This window comes from Anser brachyrhynchus (genome assembly GCF_964034855.1).
Source record: "Anser brachyrhynchus genome assembly, chromosome: 7".
In the NCBI taxonomy this organism is placed as follows: domain Eukaryota; kingdom Metazoa; phylum Chordata; class Aves; order Anseriformes; family Anatidae; genus Anser; species Anser brachyrhynchus.
In genome coordinates, this window is record NC_137701.1 from 30,593,140 (window position 1) to 30,616,532 (window position 23,393).

Sequence of the window (23,393 nt, forward strand, 5' to 3'; positions counted from 1 at the left end):
ATGCTTCATGCAGTTTAAGTTGAAACAATTGGGCTCCTGCATCTCCTTGAAGAGAGTGTATTATCTGCAATGTTTTATTACAGTTCACCAAAGAGTTCATTTCTGTTTTCTTGATTCCATTGTTTAGAGAGAGCCTGGAGCGTCTTTCAATGTTTAAGAAAATAGAAAGAAGACCTGCAGCTTGGTCCTGCCAGTTAACTATTGGTTCCAATTTGTCCATAAGGATTGTGGCCTACAAATCAGTAAGTTCTTAAAATCGTATGTTTTAGTGTACTTTAGCAAGCAGTTAGGTGCAGCTGCATTTTTATTTTAAATTTTTTTAACGTTTAAGGAAAGAGACATTAAACATCCAAAATAATAACGGCAGAGACCTTGTGTTTAGAAGTTAGTGCATCTGAAACTGTGGTTCCCACAGCAACTCTTAGCTGCACCACATTGTACACTATGTTAAAGAACAAAAATTCACGATGTATAGAAATAGAAGTAATTGCTGTCTACACTGTGAAGCTTAATGGTGTTTAAGTTGGTGAACCTGCTCTTGTGTGAAGCTTTCCATTCAGCACAAATGAAATGTCTGCAGCTCAGTGGGACTTAATATACATTTCTTAACTCCTAGGCATGAGAGGAATTGTGTGTGTGTGTAAAACAGGTAAGTTTTAACAGCTATTGTTCCAAGTCACATCTATTGCTATTTCAGATTTGAAAAAAGTTTATTTTTTTCAGCTTGTTTGCCTTATACTGTTTGACAGAGCTTATGTGTCATCTGTTTCGCTTGTAGTTTTTTTGGTTCCTTCACACGGTGCTAGGAAGAAGTGTATTTAAGCAGAAAAAATGTGCAAAATTCCAGTAACTGAAGAATTATTAGGTAACTGTGTAGTGTGGCAGTACTGATTAATGTTGTGAGATGGAGATTGGTTGGTTTGTTACTTGAATCCAAGACTAGGAGTCTGACCAACATTGTAAGGTTTTAAGATGTATTTAGAAGCAGACATATATTTGATTTTGAAATATAGGTGTACTAGCCTTTGAAGAGCTCTCTGCTGCCAGCTTTCTTTTTATACTTATTCATAAATATGTTTGATCAGGATATTCTTCTAGACATGTACAAATCCAGAGTCCCTTCCCAAAGGTGTTCACACACAAAATAAATGAAGCTTGTGAAGGAGCAACATGAACCAAGTGGCTAGTATGAGGTCACATAGCAGTTGGATGAGGGATAGCAATAGACTTCTGATGTCTACTGCCGTAATCCATTCTGTCTTTTTCTGTTTTCTGCCCAGTTCTCCATTTTTGTTCTCATTCGTTTACTTCTCCATCAATTTCACTTAAATAGAGAAGAAAGCTTATTTCTTTCCCTGTAGTTAGGAAACATTTGCTCATTGCAGATATATTTTTCCTTCTTTTCGTTCCCAGTCCTGTAATACAGCTTGTATCTTTTTGTGCTGTTTGGGGAAGTTGCAGTAACATTTTTATGCTGTAGTATGGTAATGCGATGCAAAACTTGGACAAATGGACTTATTGAGTGTTGAGTCTTCTTCTATCATTAACATATACCTTAATGCTTTGTAAAAAAAGCGCGCGCGTATTTGTGTAGGAAGTAAAATACCTAGCGAGCAAGTTGCATGTTAGCCTGTGACTAAAAGACTTTCACAAATGACCTAGCCATGACTTTAATAAACAACCAAGGCAAGAATGCAGTCAGTATGATACAGCTTAATGTTTGACAGCTCTCATACAGATAAAACAGTGTGCTGAAAGCACTACGGTAGCAGTCAGGGATGTTTGTTTTGGCTCTAATTATTCCTCCCTTACTGGCAAAATAATGTAGCACTTGGTCTAAGAATTTTTTTTTGTGTTGTAGTAAGCACTCTGTATCCAACTGAAATGTTAATATTCCTTTACGTTCTCATATAAAGCTTACAGAAGAGAAGGTGAAAAAAATGTGGACAGTTGTAGATGCTAAAACCCTCAAAAAAGAAGATGTACAAAAGGAAACTGTTTACTGCTTGAATGATGACGACGAAACAGAGGTTCAGAAAGATGATACTATTCAAGGTATGGCTCCTTTATGTGCACCCTGGAGGCAAACCAAAGATAATAGATTGTTCTTTTAAATCATCTAAGTGCTTTTTAGTTGTATAGTTAGAAGTCTGTGATATTAGACTGCAAACTCTGTAAGCCATTGGAATACAGAGATAATGAGTCTTTGCATATTCTAAAAATTCTTATTTTTCCTACTAATAGGACTAGCAGTAATAATCCCACCAGGTGGAACTTGGAAGGGACTTACAGCTTACTAAACTGTACTCTGGAAGACCATCTCAATTCTGTAGTCAGTATTCATGCTACCTTTACTCTTCAAATCTTCAGTTGTACTGGTAACATGAATACTTTCATAGCACTGTTTTTGTTTCCAGATAGGCAACTGTTCTAGATATTCTGCAGATGAGAGATAAAACCATTGAAGGAAGGGGTAATGTTGAAGAGCCTTACTTTTAAATTATTAACTTACCTTTCAATTTCATGAGAGGTCTGATTTGAAGTAGTGGTATGCGGAGTACTACTTCTGTAACCATTAGTTTCTTGCTGAGTAGATGAAGTTCATGGGAAGACTAAAGGTCCCAGAAGCATTATGAAATAATCTACTTTTTAAAAGTGGAGTTAATCAATTGTGTATTTTTTTGTTACTGATTTTTTTTCTATCCCGTTTACTCCTTGAGTCCCACACAAGTAGGGCAAACGTATTAGCTACAAAGGGCAGAACTATTCAGATAACAGTATAGAAATTGCTGTTAAAGAATAAAACAAATTGGAAAATGAAGACAAATACTGTGGTTTTTATTTAACCTCTTTCCACTTTAGCAGAGGTGTTTTATAGTAATAGCAAATAAAAATGTACCAACATCAGTGCAATTTTTTTTTTTTTTTAAACAGAAATAATGGGTAAAAGCTAGCACCCTTTGACTTATAATTTCAAAACTTCTGGTAAATCTAGAAAAAAAATCCACTTTTAATAATGAATATTTCGAAGCCTTTGTGACTGTTCTTTGCTGATGTCCTTGAATGCCCCAGCTGGTAAATGGCTGTGGGATGCTAGTAAACAGAAGCAGTGAACAGTCCCATGTAAACAAGAGAGACCATGAATTTCTGTGTCAGTGGTGTAATATTTTTTATAGGTAAAGAGCAGATGATGCGTCATGGGCTTCTGTGGACATTTTGAGAATTGGCATAATTAGACAATATTTTGCATTTGAAGTACACATACTAAAGTATCTTTTGGTCTGCCTGCTTCTTTGCTTTTCAGTTTCCAGGAAAAATTGTTTGCATATAGGCTTTTCATTCAGGGATTTACTTCTGTTCCTTCCCTCACCTGAAGATACGTCAGTGACAGTGTAATAAAGTGATAATGTTACTGGGGGAGTAGTATAACTTAGGGTGGGGGAATAAGCAGCTGGAACAGGTGATAGCTGAAAAACTAACAGGTTCCTAATTCATGCGGGTATCCCTGCGATGTAAGGTGAGGAAAGTAAAACAAATATATAGAAAGACCGCTTTTCCCTGCAAGGGTGTTTTGATTTTCCCTTGTGTGATGGTGTATCTCACTTCCACTGTTAACACATTTGTTCTATGAATCCCTTGTGGTGCCATTTCCTTTCCATAATTTGCAGTATGCTTTTTCTACTACACTTGTGCGGAGTGTTGTAGTTTATTTGCTTAAATCTATTCTGTGAGCATAACTTTGTTAGGCAAGATGTTCAGTTCCCTTATTTGCTTTCCTGCTCTCTGTGAGGGCAGTTATGTTACATAAAATGATGTACAGGGGGTGCAAGTGCTGTTCATAAAGTACAAAATGTGTCTGTGGGGTGTGTGCTTTTTTTGTTAACAGGGAAAGTAATTTGAGTGTGTGGAGTGTAGCTGTAGGGCATGCGTGCATTGTTAAAATATTCAGAGAGCTAATTTCAGTGTTAGAATGGTAGGCCCATATGCTTACCAGATGCTCCTCTCTTGTTCTCCAGGGTTTCGCTATGGGAGTGATATCATTCCTTTTTCCAAAGAAGATGAAGAGCAAATGAAATACAAAACTGAAGCAAAATGTTTTTCTGTTTTGGGATTCAGCAGATCCTCTCAGGTACATTACTAAACTTATTTCCATTCAACTTGCTGAGTTGTTAAAGACATGTGACTTCCATGTGAATTTGCTGAAGTTGTTTTATTGTACTGGGAATGGGGCATCTGCTGTCAGGTGTGACAGGAGTGACTTTACATGTATGTAGTCTTGTGAAGAAGAGACATTAATAAATATGGACATGAGGTGTTCAAGGAAAGCAAGAGCCACTGATCTCAGATCTCTACAAAGTGGCTGCAGATGTACTATAGTCTCATTTCATCTGAGTAAATAGTGTTGACAAATCTGCAACAGGAGGTGGTCTTTCTTCTGTTCAGGTTATGCAGAAACCTTCTTGGGCCTTGTCCAGCCGTGACTGTGTTCTTTTTACTTTCTAACAGAAGAAATCTCTTCCTCAGCGTTAGAGAAATGTTAAAGCTTGAGAGCTAACTCCATTCATTTTTGTTTCCATAAGTATTAGCTGATGAACTGTGCCTTTCCTTTTGCTTCTACTATAACAAAAATTAAGTGTAGAACTCTGTTCTACGTTCTCTCTACATAAGAGAGAACTTAGATGAAGGTAGCATCACTCAAAAACTCTCCATATCCCAATGAAATCTACATTTTTTTGTGAATGTATGCACTTAGCTGTACTTGTGGCATTAATTTTGTCATCCGTTTTACCTGGAGGCTTAAAAAAAAAAAACTCCTTCCTGAAATGGGATATATGAGGAGAAAATACAGAAATGTGAGTGCCAGTAATTTCTAGAAATTGTAAGCTGCCTCCACTCTTTCTTTTCCAAGACGTTGCACAGGGTGTCTGAAACTTTACTCCATCTTAGAATAAAGTTCACCACCCGAAGCTTAAACAAAATCATAGGGTAACTCTGCCTTCTGTTCTAAAGGCTCCCAGACCTCCTGCTCTTCTTTGAAATGTCTCACTGTGTCTACAGAATAGAATGCTTGATAAAAGGCTGAGGAATCATTACCTTTGCCAGGAAGGAAAGGTGCTGATGAAATAGGAAGTATCTGTATAAGATAACTCCCAACTGTTTTTAACTAAATATATTTCTTTAACTAAACATATTTCTTCTCTGCAGTGCAAGTGGCACAGATAACCCTGTGTATTGCTAGATATGTTGTTTAACGATTGCAGTGTGATGACCTAAAGCGTATTATTGCCCGAGGAGCTAGGAAGTTACATTTGATTACTTAAAATTAGAAGCCAGCCTAAATGAGACCTGTAACCTTACTGCTCCTTGAGGACATTCAGGATTTAAATTGAAGTAACACAGTAACTTATGTAGTGAAAATAATTGATCAAGGAAACACATCATGCTTGAGTTTATATGCCCTGAATTGGCCAGGGCAGAGAGATGGCAGGGGCTGCTAAACCCTGTACCAGGAACTGGGTCTAACATACGAAACTTTGTGTCTGAACTCAGGGTTTTAATGAGACAGGTGTTTTTTGTTTTGTTTTTTATCTTTTCACATTTTGTTAGTTTACAGCTGAGTCTCATTGTCTTCATTTCGTTCTTTAAGATCTGTTTCACTCTGTGTGGTGCTTTCTCAGCTGGAGGCTTGCCTCCTATTTCAGCTTGAAGTCTGACTTTTATTGAAAAGAGAAACTGAGTTGAAAGCAGATGAGAAGTGTCGTGCTCCTGTAAGTGAGCAGTCTTTTCATTTGCATGTTTTTCCACCATTGGTCGGGAGTGTGGTAACACTTTCAGATTGCCTGTATATAATTTAGTGTAGGAATAATGTTTTGATCCACATAAATGTGCCTCAAAGAATTAAGAAATCGTTTTTGTATTTTTCAATTCACAAAATATTGCTTTTGACAATTTTTATGATATGCTTCTCCTGTCTGGATTTCATAACAAACAGGAATGGAACTACATCTTAAACAGTGTGTGCGCTGGTCCTCTAACTGGGAGTGGGAGTAATTAAGCCTAATAGTGGTTGCAGATACCTCAGTGGAATGAAGTTATTGAGGTGTGATGCCAGGTTTAAAATTACTTTGTACAGATAATGATATCAGGAGAATATACAACTAGAATTTTCAAGTTGTGTGCTTTCCTTATGATTTGGCTCCTGAACTTTATTGTTTGGAGTCATAATGCTAACACTATCCAAATGTATGCTTGGTTTTATTTTTTTTAAAACTTTGGAGAAAAGATGATTTAACTGGAGCAGCTCCAAATGCATAATTAAAGGAGTAGAACCGCCTCGTATTATTTTCTTAGTTATTCTTATCCCTCAGGAAAAAAGATCAGAGGCCTCTTAAACTTTGATTTTTAATTTATAAGCAATGCTGTGTAAATCAAGAAATAATACTTGAAAATATTACAAAGGATCAATTTCTCTGGCAAACAGAAAAGGTGCAGTGATACACATATCTGGGTATTTATACTGAGCATAAAATGCCTCAGCTTTTAAAGACAGAAGAGCAAAGAATAATTGCAGGTAGAGTAATTTGAGTTCAAGAATTGTTCTGTAATACATAAAAGTGGTCTGCTCAGGTGTAAGTTGTCACCGACTTCAACAGCATTATGGTAATTTGCTACATAATGAAACTCCAGGTAGTTTGGAGTTGGTGTAATTTGAAGAGATTTTCTTTAACAAAGAAAGGTCATTTTAAGTAGCGTTCTTAGTAATGTGCAGTCTTTTGTGACATCTTTTCATAGTCATAGAATGGCTTGGCTTAGAAGGGACCTCAAAGCCCATCTAGTTCCAACCCCACTTTTCTGCTGTTGCAGTGATTCTCTGGGTGTGTCTCAGCCTCTGCAGCTCCAGCTGTTGGAGCAGTGCCCATTAATGAAACTTTTTTTTTTGTCAGCCATAGAATCATTAAGGTTGGAAAAGACCTCCAAGATCGTCTGGTCCAACCATCACCCTACTACCAATGTCACCCACTAAACCATGTCCCTAAGCACCAGGTCCAACCTTTCCTTAAACCTCCAAGGACAGTGACTAAACTCTGCTAACAGAGGTACTTTGCTAGCACAGCTGTATATACTACCTGTTGCTGTTGAAGTAGTTTTATTGATTAAGGATGTGACTTTCTTCAGTTCCTTTTTCATCGATTTTTGCTAGCAAAATTTGATAATATAGACACAGCATAGTGTCGGTTAAGTTTAGGTGTTCTGTTAACTACTGCAGCTTTTCACACTTACTGTTGAATTATTGCAGTGGTATCCAGACTCGTAATAGCTGCAAGTACCGTAGTCTTTCATTCCTGCCCATCAGTGGGACAGACAAGGGAATGTCCCGCAGAATATGACTGAGTATCCATATTGAGTGATAAATGGAGTTATAAAACACATACAGGGCTTCAGCTTGTATGCACAGTAATTAAAGTTTGTGGCTTCTCATTTGATTAATGCTTTGGTTGTTTAATAATTTAATTGGTCCAGGTACATTAACAACATTTGTTTTAGATCAAGCTAACCCCTGACCATTTGAATCTGTAGATTCAGAGGCACTGTTACATGGGCAACCAGGTCCTCAAGGTCTTTGCAGCGAAAGATGATGAGGTAAGGTGAATTCAAGTTTAACGCTGAAAGCAATTTACCGTGGAACATAAAAGAATAGTAGTGGTGCTTGAGATTATTCCTTATTTCCATGTTAATGAAACAGAAAGATTCTTAATGCAGTTTACAGTGTTGTTCCATTACCCATTAATATGAAAAGACTTTGGATTAGACCCCACATGAATGCCATATCTCATGGACAATGATAAACTGGTAAATAATTATATTTGTGCAAGGACATGGGGAACCTGGAATTGGTACTTAAATCCATTTTCATATAGACCAAGAGTGTACCCTGTACCTATTGTTTAGACCACACCTCCAAATTATTTTAAACGTAAGAAGTAAAAGCTTCACTGGAGAGCTGAGATGCCTTCCCTTTAAGGGTCTGACTGCTTGTCCTTTCTCTCTGTCTCATAAGATTTCTGAGTTTTTCACACCTAGCGGAAAAGATGGTATGTGCAGGATCTAAAGTTTATCCTTAGCTTTCAATGGATGAGCTATTATGTTGGGATTTGAACTTCTTTTTATTTTTTTCTTGAACATGAAAATGCTTGTGTCATTTATAGCTGAAATGGCAAGTAATTTTGACTAAGTCAGTGCTATTGAACTCGCTGTGGAAGGTGTATTTCAGCAGACTAATGAGAACTTGCATGACTACAGATTTATTTTCCTTACAGAATGCAGCAGTTGCTTTTTCTGCCCTTGTTCATGCATTGGATGAGTTGAAAGTAGTAGCTATAGTGCGTTATGTTTATGATAGAAGATGTAACCCACAAATTGGCGTGGCTTTTCCGTATATTAAGGATGCGTATGAGGTAATTTTTCACTTTTTCCTTGTTTAGAGAGCTTCCTTATTGTTACTTTGCAAATGCTAATTAATAAATGATCATAACTGAACGATATGAATTGGTGGTATTGCATAATACCAGAGGAAACCAATGTGATTGTTGTAGTAATTTTATGAAATAATACCAAGTCTTAGGACACGGAAATAGTAAATAATTATACTGTCCTCTATATTAGAGATTTAAATAATTTATATTTTAATAATAATAATTTAATTTTGTAATCCTGGAAATCTGATTCTGTTGGCATCTAAGAAAGGTACTTAGCAAGAAAACAATGGTAACTTGTTTGTATTACTAACTACCTTTCAGAGTACAATCCAAAATTGTGGTATATTCTTTCATTGTCTTTAACTGCATAATTACCTCCGGGTTGCTTGGTAGTGCAAAATTTGAATTTATAACTGGCATTTCAGGCACATCCAACTACATTGTTGTCATTAGGTTTCTGAGTCAACAGGGAATGAGGGAAGGAGCTAACAGCATTTAGAGCTACTGATTAAATTCATATGGAGAGTCAGGAAGATAGTAGTATATTCATTTACTTGAAAAGGTTATTTAAAAAAATGTACAAAACCTCTAGTCTTTTTCTTAAAAAAGTAACCCACAATCACAATTGAAATAATTTCTTTAAAAGTTCTGGGACCCAAAAGTAACGTAGTTTGTAAGATTTTTTGCTGCATGTTTCCACCGATCTTTCTTATGAGACTATTGAAAGAGATGAATATATATAGCATGGCTAAGCAATGACTAAGGTGGGGGTGGACATAAGTCTTCAGGCTTTTGAAGGTTATAAACATAAAGGATGGAAAGGAATTATTTAGGGTGGCATGAACTGGAGGAGGTATTTGAATAAAGAGAAAATTAGCATGAGAATGTTAGGAAAAAAATGACTTTGAAATGCAGTAAGCAGTGATAAAACCTCCCAGAGCTCCAATGTATGGGATGTTTAAAGTGCGGCTGGATGGAAATCTACATAAGAAAAAGGATTGGATGACCTCAGAGGTCTTCATTCAGCCTATAGAAAAATGAGAAGTGTAGCCATCGCTGTATTCATAAATCATCTTTTGTTTTATACTACTTAAAACAGTGTTGCTTTATAAATATTTTATGGAATTACTTTGATATGCACTGATATTAGATCTTTTAATTTTTATTGTTTATATTGTCCTGACAGGGCACTTGGGGATACTTTGTATTTCTTTAGGCTCAGGTGCTTCTTTCTTGATTTTTTTTCTTACTTTCGTTTTGCTCAGTGTCTCATCTATGTGCAATTACCGTACACGGAAGATGTAAGACAATATGTGTTTTCATCCCTGAAAAACAATAAAAAATTCACTCCTACAGGTAAGATAGTCCTTGCCCGGGCAACTTGACAAAGTACCTCGTTGCTATTCTTTTAAGACATTCTAAAATAACTAGGATATTTGGCCTTCCAATGAAAACATACACCTTGTCAGTATTTGGGTTTAGAAAAAAAAAAACAGCCCTATGGAAATAAGTTATGGTGATGTCATCTTGAAGCATGAAGGCTGTAACAAAACTTCAGCAGTTTAGTTGCAGGCTGAGCAGACCTGAGGGGTTTGCAGGCAGTCCTTTAAAGCTGTCTTGTTGAATGTCTTCTGGCTCAGATTCTATCTGATTTTAAGCCACACGTCTGAGAGTTAGTCCTCCATAACCCTTGATCTTTGAACTCATTTCTAGGAGATGGCCAAACTGTATGGGATTTGCAATATGTGATGAGTTAGCTAGGATTAGAATAGAGGAAACAGCTCCAAACAAGCTGGTTCTGCAGCCACTTGTGTTGTGGCCTGTTGATGTAATGTACAAAGACAAAAAGGCTGAAGTGTATTTTATGTGGTGTGATTTTTTTTGAAGCACGCACTTAATGGTGTCCAGGTTCAAGGGATGGTGTCTTTGGAGAGCCATAGAACATGCAGCCATATAAAGCTTGATTCACTGTTCTGTGAATTTTCACAGTAATGAGCATAAATGAATGTAGTTTGAAATCCACTCCCAATTCTTTGATTTGTTGCGTGATCTATCTGCACATCAGGGTATATAAAGCATGCTGGGTTGTTTCTGAAATAGTTTGTGTTTTCTTACCTATAACTAGCAGTTTGAGAACAAATCTGAAACTTGTTTTTACCAAAACAAGAGTTGACTATTGTGAACTGAGTTATTTCGCAATCCTAACTTTTAAAATTTATTTTAATCAGTTTAGTTTATCAAATCAACTGTTCTTCTCATTTTCGAAGTGGCCTATAAACCTTCTGTTGCAAATAAAAACATCTTGAAAAGAAGACAAATGGAAGCAGGAAGACAGCAATAAATGAGGTCTTAAATAACAACAAAAAAAACCTCTTTGACTTTACATTGTAGTCCGTAAACAAAGCAGGGTTTTTATCTCTGTGTCCACTACCCATATTCATTTTTGGCACATCTGTATATGCAGTGTATTCTGTGACACTTAATGATTTAGTCAGTCTCCCATTATGAAGTGAATCTTCATCTGTAAATTGTTTCAAGAAATGAATTTATCTGCAAGTGTATTTAATCTTTCTTTGTATGCAATCGTTGCCTTAGCGGATCAGTTATCTGCAGTCGACTCTTTGATTGATTCTATGAATTTGGTTTATGAAGATGATGATGGAGAAACTTTGGAGGACCTGTTTAAGCCCAGCAAAATTCCAAACCCTCATTTTCAGAGGTTATATCAGGTGAGATGATGAACTATATGACATTTTAAGAAACATTTCTTTTCTTGAAACCTTTCACCTTTCTGTCTCTCTGATTCACCTTGGAATGATCTGCATTGTGATGAGTCCAATAAAAATGTTTTGTATTGAAGTATGGGGTAGCTGGCAATTTCCATGTTTTCTGACACAAATTTTATTCCTAAAATTTCTGGTTTCCAGGAAGAAAGGGAAATCACATCTGTGCTGAGAAGTCTGCAACAGCATCACTGATACTTAGGGGTGCCAAGGCTAGATAAGTTAAAACTTGCTTGGGTATCTCATCTCTGTGCTGTATTGCAATGATCATGATGCAGACAGACTCAGACTTCAGTTTCTGCGCAGAGAGAGAAATTACCTGACAGTCATGGAGGGTTTTAGCTCCTCATTCTAGGTCTCATCAAATCCTGAGCAGAGTCACTTCTTTATTCATTGTTTAATCTAGCGGTGGTACCAAAACAAATCAGTCTGAGGTAAGCTTGATCAGTAGTAAATGGTTAACATGGTTGACATTTAAAGAACTCCATTTGGGTGTCTGAGTTAATGCATTTTATGGGCAAGCAGAAGAGTTCACACTTCTTGCAGTTATCATTTCAAATTGTCTACATTTTGATTCACATTCCTTTCATATCGTGAAGATTTTATTTGCAACTGTCAGGATGAGAGACTTAATTATGCTTTGGAATTCAAGTGTTCAAAAAAAATGACACAGCAAATTCAAAAATAAGGAAAATTATGATGTAATTTACGCAGCTGCTGAAATATGTTGTATACAGGACCGTGGAGGTGTATTGAGTGCGTGATTCCACTCTGAAAATTGACCAAAAATGGTATTACATGTTTATCATGTCTCAACGATTCAAAATTATTTTTTTCATTTCACAAGTAGAATGATGTTTTTTTAAATAAAGAAAACTTACCCTAGATTCCGAAGGCCACACTGCCTCAGTGTTGTCAGAAGTAACAAAGAATCTGAAGGTCATATTTATGTTTCAGGAAACACACAATCCCAATGTCTTCAAATCCTACCCTGTTTGACACCTAAAGAACTCAGTGTTCCCTCCAGATTCTGCCAGTCACATTAACAAGACAGCATGTAACTTAATGCAAGATTTTGTCAGCAGAAGGTTATTGCTAGGGAAGAGCTTAAAATGGATTGATTTCTGCATTACTTGTATTTTAGGAAGGATCATAACGTTTGGGTAGTATGAAACAAATACAGTTGTGCTTGCAAATGAAACATGCAGGAGATAGTATTTCCTGCTACACTGCTGGGTACACTTTTGCACTCTTTTAGTTCAGGGGATTTTGCCTACTACCGAAAGGTGTTTTTCAGGCCTTACATCTGTCTTCTGAAATAATATGATGGTATTGTCCTAACGGTTGAGTCAAGTGCTGCCAGAAGAGAGTAACCACCTCACTCACACAATTTTATTGGAGAATCATAAGACTTTTTAAGGGTGATTGCTGCTGGTAGAAAATGTATTTATTTACTGTTTCAATACTAGGTAGTATGCAGTTCTGTCCACAGTGCTTGCTGTTTACAAAGCCTTAAATTACTGGTCCTTTTAGTACTTTCTTTTACCCTTGTGCAGCCCCTATGTTTTGTCTTGTTTACAGTGCTGCTTATTAACCCATACAAATTGCAGCAAGATTGTTCTTTCCTTTAATTTGCTGCAAATGTGTTCCAGGTTCGTAATATTTTGCTTGTAGAACAAGTGGCAATTTCTGTTTCTTAAAATTTACAACCAAAAAATATACTTCATCTTTTGAATGTAGCCAGGAAATTGATTGGGTTGAACAGGACCTATAGATGTTTTAGAAAAGCAGTCCTGAAGAAAGGATGAGCTTCCCCTTCATTTCCTCTCTCTTTTGTCTCTTGAGGGTGTTTGGAATTTAAACAGAATTTAAACAGAAACATCAAGTCAAATTATAACTCTGGAAGTAGTGGTAGGCATCAGAAGATGACAGAGTGGGTGGAAAGGAGTTGCTAATGCTTGCTGGGGTAGAAGATGAGGAACATCCTATATCCGGAGCTCTTATTTCTTGCTTCCAGAAAAGCCTAAACAAACTTCCATAGCTTTCATGGTGGCAGACTTCCAACCTTGTTATTTAAGTTGTTCCTCTTCAGTACGGGGATTTGAAGCAGATAAGACACTTGGCGAATGCAATGTGTTTTATTCATACAAACAAATGGCTTACCAGAGATTGTTTGATACTGAAACAGACCTGAGGGGAAGCTTTGTGGGGACAGTGGCCTGCAGCATTTAATAGTTCATGGGATCCAGCTGTGAAGTCCACAACTAAATGTGTCATAACACTTTTTAGACCACGTGTAAGTGACTCTGTTGGGCTGGGCTAATCTGTAAGTTGTTGGACCTAAAGCAGACCTGCAGGGGGACAGGAGGTACCTTGGAGTAAGTCTGTAAGGGCTTTCAGCAACAAGTAATCTTATCTTCAGTTGAATGTAGTGGATTTATCTGCTGGAACATCATTTTGAACTTGTCACAAACTAAGTGTAAACTGAACTCTAAGACACTTGTGTTGGGATTCAGTTCATATGTTTAGTTACCCAAAAGCTAGACAGCTAATGTAAGCTGAGTTGTCCAAGCCTGCTTCATAATACATAAAAAAAAAAAAAAAAAAAGCCTTGGGAAAATGAGTGGTCCTTCATGTTTTGGACATCATAAGCACAAAATGGTTGTGGAGAATGAGTAGGTGACTGGCTTGGACTCAGTGCTTATCTTTTAGACAAATGAATCTCTGTCCGATGTTCTGAGGCTTTAAAGACTGTCTGGTTCCCATAGGCTTTATAGATTTGCTAAAATATTTTCTTATAAAAGTGTGTTCATAGATATTGTGTGGAAGGGAACAAGACAGAATGCTTTCTTGCAGTAAGTTCTTGTCTGTTCAGGCATTTATGCCATTACTTATTATGTAGTCAATTCCTGTTCGGCGTCAGAAGCTTCAGGCTAAATCTGTTCAACTTCATCTTCATTTAACACCTGAGTTCTGAAGGTACCTGCAATCTCAGAGCTGGTCATCTGCTCTGAAAAACAGGAGCAAGTGATGGCTGTTGCTGCAGTCTGCTCAGCTCTTGCAACTCATGTAGAGATTTTGGATACAAAAGCCTGAAAAACGCATTCACAACAGGAAACTTAGATTTTTTTTAATTCAATCCGCTAATGCTGTTTTGATATTCTTTTTTGTATCACAAAAGCCATTACTGCAGCTTCCAGCAACATTTTTAGTCTCTTTCAGAATAATTATACCTTAAATCATTACAAGTGTTTCCAAATCAGTAGCCTTGTATGACTGCCTCCTTTTGAAAGTATGTTCTAGTATAGATTGGAATCTTAATGGCAGCATGAAAGCACATCAGTATTGATGTGTAGCATATGGCCTGGATGTTCTTTATTGGCAGCTTTTCAGCATGAATAGAGGTTTGGTTTTTTAATTAAGGTCATGTCTGACAGCCGACAAGGGAGCAACTCTCCTGTTTTCCTGGTTTTTTGGGAAGCTACCTCCACGCTTGTATCTAATTCACTCAGTACGGTGGACTTGGAAAAATGTTTTTCCATGTATAACGTGTTCTTATGTATGCGTTTGCGTGCATTGGTAACTGTATATAGGAACAAGCACGTAAGTCTCTGCTGCTACCCCACACTTCATAGCATTTAAAAGGTATTTTGTTTTTAGAACTCTCAATGGACTTTCTGTGACCTGCCTCATTAACCTGATCTCTCTCCGTCCTTGGCTGCCTGCCTGTGTGAAAGCTCCCTCTCTGTAGCTCCTGCCATCTACTCCAACCTTTATGTTCATCTGTCAGAGGTCTTCATTGCGTTTTCCAAAGTTCATATGCAAACATACCTATATTCTGTGCCTCACCTATGCACTTTTAACTTCTCTCTTGTTACTTGCTCTTAAATGGGTGAAGATTTCTCGGGTTATGCAAACTGAGCTTTTTTGACCAAGAAGGGAGACTTTCTTTGAGGGTCAATAAATCACGATGGTAAATGGAATATAAGGTTGCGGTACATATCTTGCTCCCTGATTTTAGAATGTCAAAAAATCTCTCCCATATCACTGTCTTTTATAAGAGAACTGCTTTTTAAAGGTAAATTGAAGTTAGAAAGCTGAATAGATGCTGATGAGTACTTTATTCTTATCATTTTCTTAATAATTTTCATAGAACTCATTACAGTGAGTGTGGGTGCACTCGTATGCATCAGTATTCTTGTTTAATATAATTATTAACCTCCTTAAACAGCTGATCATATGACTCCACTCATCCACTCGTGAGCTGGAATATTTCTCAGCAATATTAAGGTAGCTTCTTTAATATGGAAGGTATTTTTCATGTACCATATGATGTTACATATACAGGCATATTACTTTAAAAGTACGTAACCTTATGGTTTTTCTTTGCTAAAATTGTTTCTTGCAGTGTTTGCAACATAAGGCTTTTCACCCCAATGAGCCACTGCCGCCAATTGAACAGCACCTTTTAGAGATGCTGGAGATGCCCTGCATGGTAAAAGAAAGGTGTCAGGTTCCTCTTGAGAAAGTAAAAGCACTCTTCCCTCTAAAGGATGTTGGCAAGAAAAAAGAAGAGAAGACTGCTCAAGACATCTTTAAAGATGAGTAAGTTAGAGATTTAATATGGATTTAAAAAAAAAAAACAGAACAAAACTTTTTTAGCACTTCAGATTAATTTTGGTGAATGTAGCAGGCTCAGGAGCATTTTAGTCAATGAGTTACATACTTAAAAAGTACAGATGGGTTGAGAATGTTGTGAAACTGCACTGTCTGGGCTATTTTGAGAGTAGTGGTCTTACTACTGTGGAAGTCATGCTAGGATTAGGTCTGCACCTCTCTGATGTCCTTGCATACTAATACAGAATTGCAGAATCCATCAGGTTGGAGGGGACCTCAGGAGGGCTCTCTAGTTCAACCTGGGTTATAGGTCAACAGGGTTATAGATCGTAACAGGCAACTCAGGACTCCATCCTGTCTGGTCTTGGAAATATCCAAGGATGGAGGCTGCATGGCCTCTCTGGGCAACCTATTGCAGTGCTTGACTGCCTAGTGACCAAACAGTTTGTCCTACCAGCATTTATAAAATGGTTTGAATAAGAATAACAGAAGTGAATTCAGTTCCAAACTTATTTCAGTTTACATGAAATACCTAGGAGCTTTACACTACCTGTCAGGATGAAAATTCCATCCCAGCATACTCTGTGTACTACAGCTTTCATTTTGAATACCAAATCAAAAGAAAGGCAGCTTAATTATTATACGCTGTGCAGTAAATGTGGATGCCTTGAAAAATATTGTAGACTATTTCTGGAACATCTATCTTCTCAACTGTTTTTAAAATTCTTGTCTTTTGGTAGTACATATGCTCTGTTTACATTATCTTTGCTATAAATATGAAAAATAAATGCTTAATTGGTACTGCACTTGTACTGTTTTCTCAGCCAAGTCAATTTTGTTCAAACAAAATCAAATTTATAGAATGCCTATAATATAACTGGCTGGTCCCCTGGCATGTTGGACAGATCTCAGTTCCTTCCCTTTTTGTTATTTTTAGCTGTTCTTTCAGCACTAGGAGCAATCTCTTTGGGCCGCTTTAGGGCCCTACTAAGCTGAGATGTCACGAATCCTTTACTTTTGTTTGGATGGAGCCTCCTGATGTTATCTTTGGAAAGACATGGCATTGGACTTCTCAGGCTGCTGCTCTGGGAAAATGGCCACATTTCTGTATCAGATTGGGAAGCACGTTGCTTTTTGTTTTGTTCGCTGCTGTGTGTGCCTGTCTTGCCTTGGTGTGTCTCAGTTCACACTGATAAAATTAACTTGTCCTTGCTCTGTGCCCTAATCACGTGCGCTGTGTATATGTATACATACAGATATTTATATAAGTATTTTAAAAATTAGGGAGAATAAAACTATAGAACCAGTTTCAAAAAAAAAAAACAAAAACAAAATAAAACAAACAAACAAGAAAAAAACAGCCTACAAAACTTGGGCTCAAGCAAGCCAGGAAGAGAATTTAAACAAAAAGCTGTGACACATTACTGGTAGTTGCTGAAAAACGTATGTCCCAAAGGCTTCAATTTGGTAAGCAAGAAGGAAAGCTATTTTCATTAAAAACTGGTTGGCTTTAGAGGGGAGATGAAAGCAACTATAAAAATAATTGAGATAGAAATTGGTGGGGGGCATTATAAAATGATTTGGGGAAAAAGGGGTATGTAAGGGAGGCAGAAGAATAGAAACTCAACTATGCAAAAAAGAATGAATTATGTAATGAATAATGAAAATATTTAAATAAAAAATGGATTAAATGTAGTAATGAATGGGAACAGTAGTGATATTGTTCTGTGTCACGGACAAGCTGAATGATACAGTTAAATCACTTGAGAAAAAAATGTGTCACTACAATAGGATAAGGAAAACGTTAAACAGCAGGTAACATTCACCTTTTAAAAACTGACAGATCTAGACAATTTGCACTGAAAAGTACTGAAAAAGTTTGCTAGAAGCTCTCTTGACTATTATTTTCGTTTTCTAAAACTGATTTATACAGTTTTGGTCTTTTGCATTTGATATCTCTATCTTGATGTTGACCTGATTTCTCTCTGCCTAATTATTAAGGTCTAGCTGGGACTAAGGCAGCATAAATAGAGGCATATCTTATTAATGCTAAAGATTAAAAAAAAATGTTTTGTTTCATTTTTCTTAAGCTCTGTGTAGTTTTTAAAAAGTCCACTAAAATTGAAAGTATTTTGTGTTTTCCTTCTTAGGACGGCTTTCGAGAGGCTGTTACTTCATCTAGTTTTGCAATATGTGAGAGGCCTCTGTCTAAATGTAGAAGTGTTTTAAATTAATCTTGTATTTTATTAATTTGTCTCAGAGTAGTTACACATTTTGTAGTTAAAAAATACTGCTAATCAGGGCGTTATTAGTAACAGATTTTAAATGTCAGATCATTGGCTGGTATTAATAGGTATAGATTCTTTAGTTTCAGCTGTACTGCGCTAATTAATGATGGCTATAGGTTTGGTCCTAGGCAGTTAAATTCAGCTATTTTCATTTATGTTCTCGTCCTACCTCCAGTCCCAAAGCATTTGAAATCAGCAAAAATAATGCAGGAGAAAAAATATTTCAAGGCATTGCAATGAATTACAAAGCAACTTGTGAGGAAAAAATGAGAATTTCCATTGTTTTCGCACTTATCAGCGAACCATCTCAATGCACGCAAGAATTTTTGTTCAAGTAGAAGTTCTGAACTCTGTGGTGTTAGATAAGTTTTTCCATTTTACAGACAGGGATAATGGCTGTCCAAAACAATAAAGCAACTAAGCAACTTGTTCAAGGTCAGCCAGAAAGTCAGCAGAGCTGGGAACAAAGCAGGGTATCCTAGTCTCCTTGTCCTAAGGCATCACCAAAGTCATCACTTCTAGAGTGATAAGTAGGGTTATGTTGGATGACAGGAGTTGCTGAGGAGAAGGGCTTTCATTTCAGTAGTGACAAAATTAAGTAAAAGGAACGATGAGACTACAGAAATGAAGTGGGATAGACGTTGATTGCAAAGCAGGGGAGGAGTATGCTGTAGAAAGTAAAAAGGAAGTCTGTGCAATTTCTATTTAATAGCTGCTTGCTTCAGTAGCAGGCAACAACTTTTAAGATGAGTTGTAACTTCAAAGAATGCAGCATGGCACCTAGTCCATGATCTCTGTTTTTATCCCTGATTTATGAAGCAGTTTCTTCTTTTTATTGCAGTAGCAGAATTTTTTAGAGTAACTTTTTATTTTTGTTTTGGGATTGCTTGAAGGTAAATACTGCAGTTTAGATCATTTAGATCATAACTTTCAGTCATTCTTAAACCGAAATCTATTCTTCTGTGTCAGCCTGTTATATTAAACAACACAAAACATAGTGTCCAATTTCTTTCCCCTTTTGTGATAAATTAGAGTTTCTTGTGTTGCCAGAACGTGATCCAAAGTTTTGTAAGTTTGGAACTTAATTTTAAGCTTCTCATTTGAAGCATTGGTTGCATACACCGTGATACCTGTGAGGGCAAAGGTAGAAAGTAGCCTAAAACACAAGTAGCTTTTTAAAAACGTGTTTTGAAAGCATTTTGAGGTGTAGCATAAGATTGTTCTGAGAAAATTCTTATTTGGGGTTTGTCTAGCAAGTTTGGACTGCTGGAAGTGGAAGTTTATAAAGCGCTTGTGTGCTGATGGAGAATGTGAGTTATGAGACTCAAAAGTCACTGTGTGAACAGATAGGTAGTAGCTGTCAATTCCAAGACGGGAACTTGCAGGTAATTTTTAAAGAGTAAATGGATTTCTTACTTAATATTTAAGTTTTTATTGCCATTTTATGGTTAAAAGGAATCTGGTGAGAATACCAAATGTCATATGTGATTATTGATTTACAGTGTACAGTGAATCAGCAAGGTCAACTCAATATACAGGTTCCAAATAAAGCAACTAGAGAGAGCCAGCCTGTATTCTGAAACGTGGTAAAGAGGTGTATGAGTAAATTCACTCCTGAAAATAAGTATCAATAATCTTATACTTTCAACAAGCAGTACCTTTCATTTACGCTAAGATAAAATTTGATCTGTCTCTACTGTCTGCTTTGTGAAGACTGTGGGAGAAATGAATTGTGCTTTATTGTTAATTTGGGAACAGCTGTATAACGAATTTTTGTCCAGTGTTCAGTGTATACTTTGCAAATTTACTGACTTCATACTGAGTAGGCAGAGCAGTTTACTTTGATTTAGTGTTTCTGTTCATTTTTGTCCTCCTCGTTTCCAGCAATGAAGATGGACCCAACCCTAAGAAACAAAAAATTGAAGATGAGGAAGATAGCTTTAGCATCATAAAACTTGCTGAAGGCAATGTCACCTCTGTAAGTATATTTTCACAACTCTGGTTATCAAAGGGAAAGATTAATTTCTCTAAACATATTGTAGTGAATATACAGAATTCCTGATAAAGGGTGGGATTCTAGCTGAAATGATGAAATGATTTCTAGCTGATATTCATGACTGAAATTTTGTCTACTTAGAGATCGTAAGGAGAACTTTCTCTGTTCTTAGATACATATTAGCACAAGTTTCCATTAATCTTGGATATTTTAGGACAAAATTCTCCCCTGGTGTCTAGAACTGCAAAGGGTGAGCCTGTGGATCTGATGAAAACAGAATCACAAAATTGGGGGTTCAGTAGCTGAACTTTGTTCTTCCTTTCTTTCATATATTCTGCAGCATAGAAGTTGCTTGTTCATATTTAATCAAAGGTCTTGCTGGGGTGTTAGAGACTGTTCTCTGCATTGGTTGGGGTTTCGAATAAATGATATGTTTGTCTTCATCTTGCTGCTAGGTTAAATGTCTAACTTAACTTTAGGTGTTGTATAAATGAGTAGGTGAAGTCTGCATCATAACTATACACCTTCCTTTATTTGTTTTTTCATATCACAGGATAAGTGATTTAATATTAATGGAGATAACTCCCCATGTTTTCAAATGTACTATCCTTTAAAGTTCATTTTTAAATGAATGATTGAGATTTAAGAAAGGTGTACAGCTGTGCCAGATACTCTACTCCTAATAATCAATTATTGATATTAGCTGAAAAGTGGCACTACCAAATTTAAAAGAAACACTGAGGCCAAGCAAGTTTACTGAGAAATCTAAGAATTACATTGACAACAAAGCATAAAAATTTCAAACACACTTAAGAGAGTTTTGATTTCTGACAGGAAATGGTAAACACGGTAAATTTTCATTCTAAGGTTATTGCATCCAATTTTCAGTAAACATTTATGTTTGATCTGGTTTTAGTTCTTCTTTAAGGTTTCTGTACTTGTATGCCCATTTAGAACTTCATCTTTAAGATGTTAGAGTGGGCCAGAAGAGGTAAATGAACTGAGTATGAGCTTTTAATTTTGAGCTTCCTGTTGGCTTGGCAAGCCAAAGATTCTGTACCCACATGCCTGGGGGCTCCCATTAAGTGTCCCATTCCTCATTAAGTGACTATCAAGATTAGTGAGAGGTCTGTTTCAGAGCTGAACTAAAAGCCTGAATTACTGTGCCTCTGACCTCTAAACCCCAGAGAATATAGCTGGCCTATAAGAGTGCGGTGTAGTAAGTGTAAGTTCATCTGGCTAGAGTCATAACTAACCTTTGCTAGGAGTAGTGCATGTTTAACACACATCGTGTTTTTTGTGTCTGCATGCGGAGAAATGTAGAGGTTCTGTTTCCATGTTAAAGAGAAATGTAAAGGTTCCTGTTGCCTTACAAGAAGAAAGAGAAGGATATTGACAGACAATTCTGTTGGTTTTGGACCTTTTGTAGGTTGGCAGTGTTAACCCAGCAGAAGACTTCCGAATTCTGGTGAGGCAGAAAAATGCTGACTTCAAAGATGGTAAATTATCTATCTTAACTATATTTAGCAGCATCTTCAGAGTTAGTAATCCATTTTCCTAAAAACAGGTTTTTAGTGCTATGTGAGATACTTTGGACTATACTGCCTAGCTTCCAGTGCTGCTCAGCAATGAGGGGTAGCACTTGTAAGTCTCAGATACCCTCGTTTGTGTAAGATGGCACTAGACAGCTACACTGAGGCATCTGAGTAACAACTTAGCTGTTGCAAACAGAAGATCCCTTCACACTGAGTACCTTATTCGAACTGTTTATCAGCTTCTCATCTGACTATATGTGATCTTTCTAGCTTGAAGTGGAGGCTTGTAGAATGGGCACTGTGTGACAGACCTGTCTTCTGCCTACTTAATCTTGTTTTATGGAGAAATAAGAATCAGATGCCTGGGATTTAAATATTTACATGCAAAAATCATTTGTTACTGCTTGTGAGCAAAGTAAAATGTGTAGAAGGGATGTAATAACCAGCTAGCACCTCAAGAGGTGTGAGCAGGCTCTATACGCACTGAATCTATCGCTTAGCACACAGAAAGATGGGGTTTTGATGCAGAGGCAAGGAAGAATAAAAAGCGCGGGTCAGCCACGGTCTCATTGGTCTGGCACGCTCTAAGTCTGACAGTGCAGAGGAATTATTGTTTGCCTAGTATTTTCTTAGTGGAACATCTATACAGAGATGTATGTAATCCAAAGCTATCTTAAAAAGGGTGCACAAGATGAGTGGGGTCCTTTTTCCTCTTAAATGCTGATTTGAAGGTTGTTGCAAGGTAAATCTCATCTGCCCAATAGCCACTAATGTACAACTTCTTTTCAAAGGAAATATTTGAAGGGGTTCTGAAGAAGACGGGTGCTGGTTATTTCAGCTATGCCTTTGCTCCTTTTGGGCTTAGTTTGAGGCGTATGTTAAGTAATATATTATTTTACAATAGTCTTGTAAAGCTTATGTGGTTATTTCTCTTCAGATTTTCCAGAACTATCAGGCAGGTAGCCAGCTTTGTATCTTTAGATACAGAACCAATTATGTTTATTGGAAAAAATGTTGGGAGTTGTGTTCTTGTGTCTCAGATATATTAAGATGTAGTAAAAAGCATTGTACAAGACACTAGAATACTGAAACTGAAGAAAATGACTACACTTTTATGGTAATTAGTTTTATCACATAGGAAAGTTTTAAGACATAAATAAATGTAGTGATTACCAGTGAAGATCATTTAAGTGAAGAGTGCTTAAATATGTCCACTCAGTAGCTGTTCTGGACATAACTGCAGTACGTGTTGAGATAGCTTCTGAAATTTTGAGAAATCTGCTTTTATATATATGATCTATTATATATAAATAGATATAACTAGACAAAATGTAGTGCAGTCACCCATTTAAAGGAGAGAGAAGTCAATATAAATAAAAGCATGCTCTGCATATTATTTTTCTCTTCTGCATAATCCTTTTTCTTCTTTAGTGCTTTTTAGTTGGCTTAGTACATAAAACATTGCAGGCATGTTTTTAATGGCTTGCTGTATGACATTCTGGTTATGTAAATAGTAAATTCTGTTTTAAAACTATTCAGTGGTTCTAACGGGGTTTTTCTTAAATATAGTTTTATATCATATTTAATGAGGAAGCTTTTTTTTAACCCTGCTAGAGCACGTAAAAATTAAAATGTCCTTTCAGGAAAGGGTAATCTATTGCAGGCATTCTAGTAGTTTATTGGGGGGAAGAATAATG

General features: G+C 36.7%; 1 protein-coding gene across 9 annotated transcripts in view; it reads left to right on the forward strand.

The window, feature by feature from the left end:
• The window catches only part of XRCC5 (X-ray repair cross complementing 5), a 53,676-nt gene that overhangs the window by 11,966 nt on the left and 18,317 nt on the right, over nucleotides 1-23,393 (forward strand). For all 9 annotated transcript variants that reach the window (XR_013953411.1, XR_013953412.1, XM_080599067.1 and 6 more), the window contains 10 exons: nucleotides 128-242; nucleotides 1,917-2,055; nucleotides 4,017-4,129; nucleotides 7,579-7,641; nucleotides 8,319-8,456; nucleotides 9,743-9,833; nucleotides 11,073-11,206; nucleotides 15,669-15,865; nucleotides 20,050-20,143; nucleotides 21,591-21,660. Coding sequence is in view for 7 of the 9 variants with exons in the window: in XM_080599067.1 (XP_080455193.1) it covers nucleotides 128-242; nucleotides 1,917-2,055; nucleotides 4,017-4,129; nucleotides 7,579-7,641; nucleotides 8,319-8,456; nucleotides 9,743-9,833; nucleotides 11,073-11,206; nucleotides 15,669-15,865; nucleotides 20,050-20,143; nucleotides 21,591-21,660 (1,154 nt within the window). In the remaining 2 variants the exon portion in view is untranslated. The remainder of the gene's footprint in view (nucleotides 1-127; nucleotides 243-1,916; nucleotides 2,056-4,016; nucleotides 4,130-7,578; nucleotides 7,642-8,318; nucleotides 8,457-9,742; nucleotides 9,834-11,072; nucleotides 11,207-15,668; nucleotides 15,866-20,049; nucleotides 20,144-21,590; nucleotides 21,661-23,393) is intronic.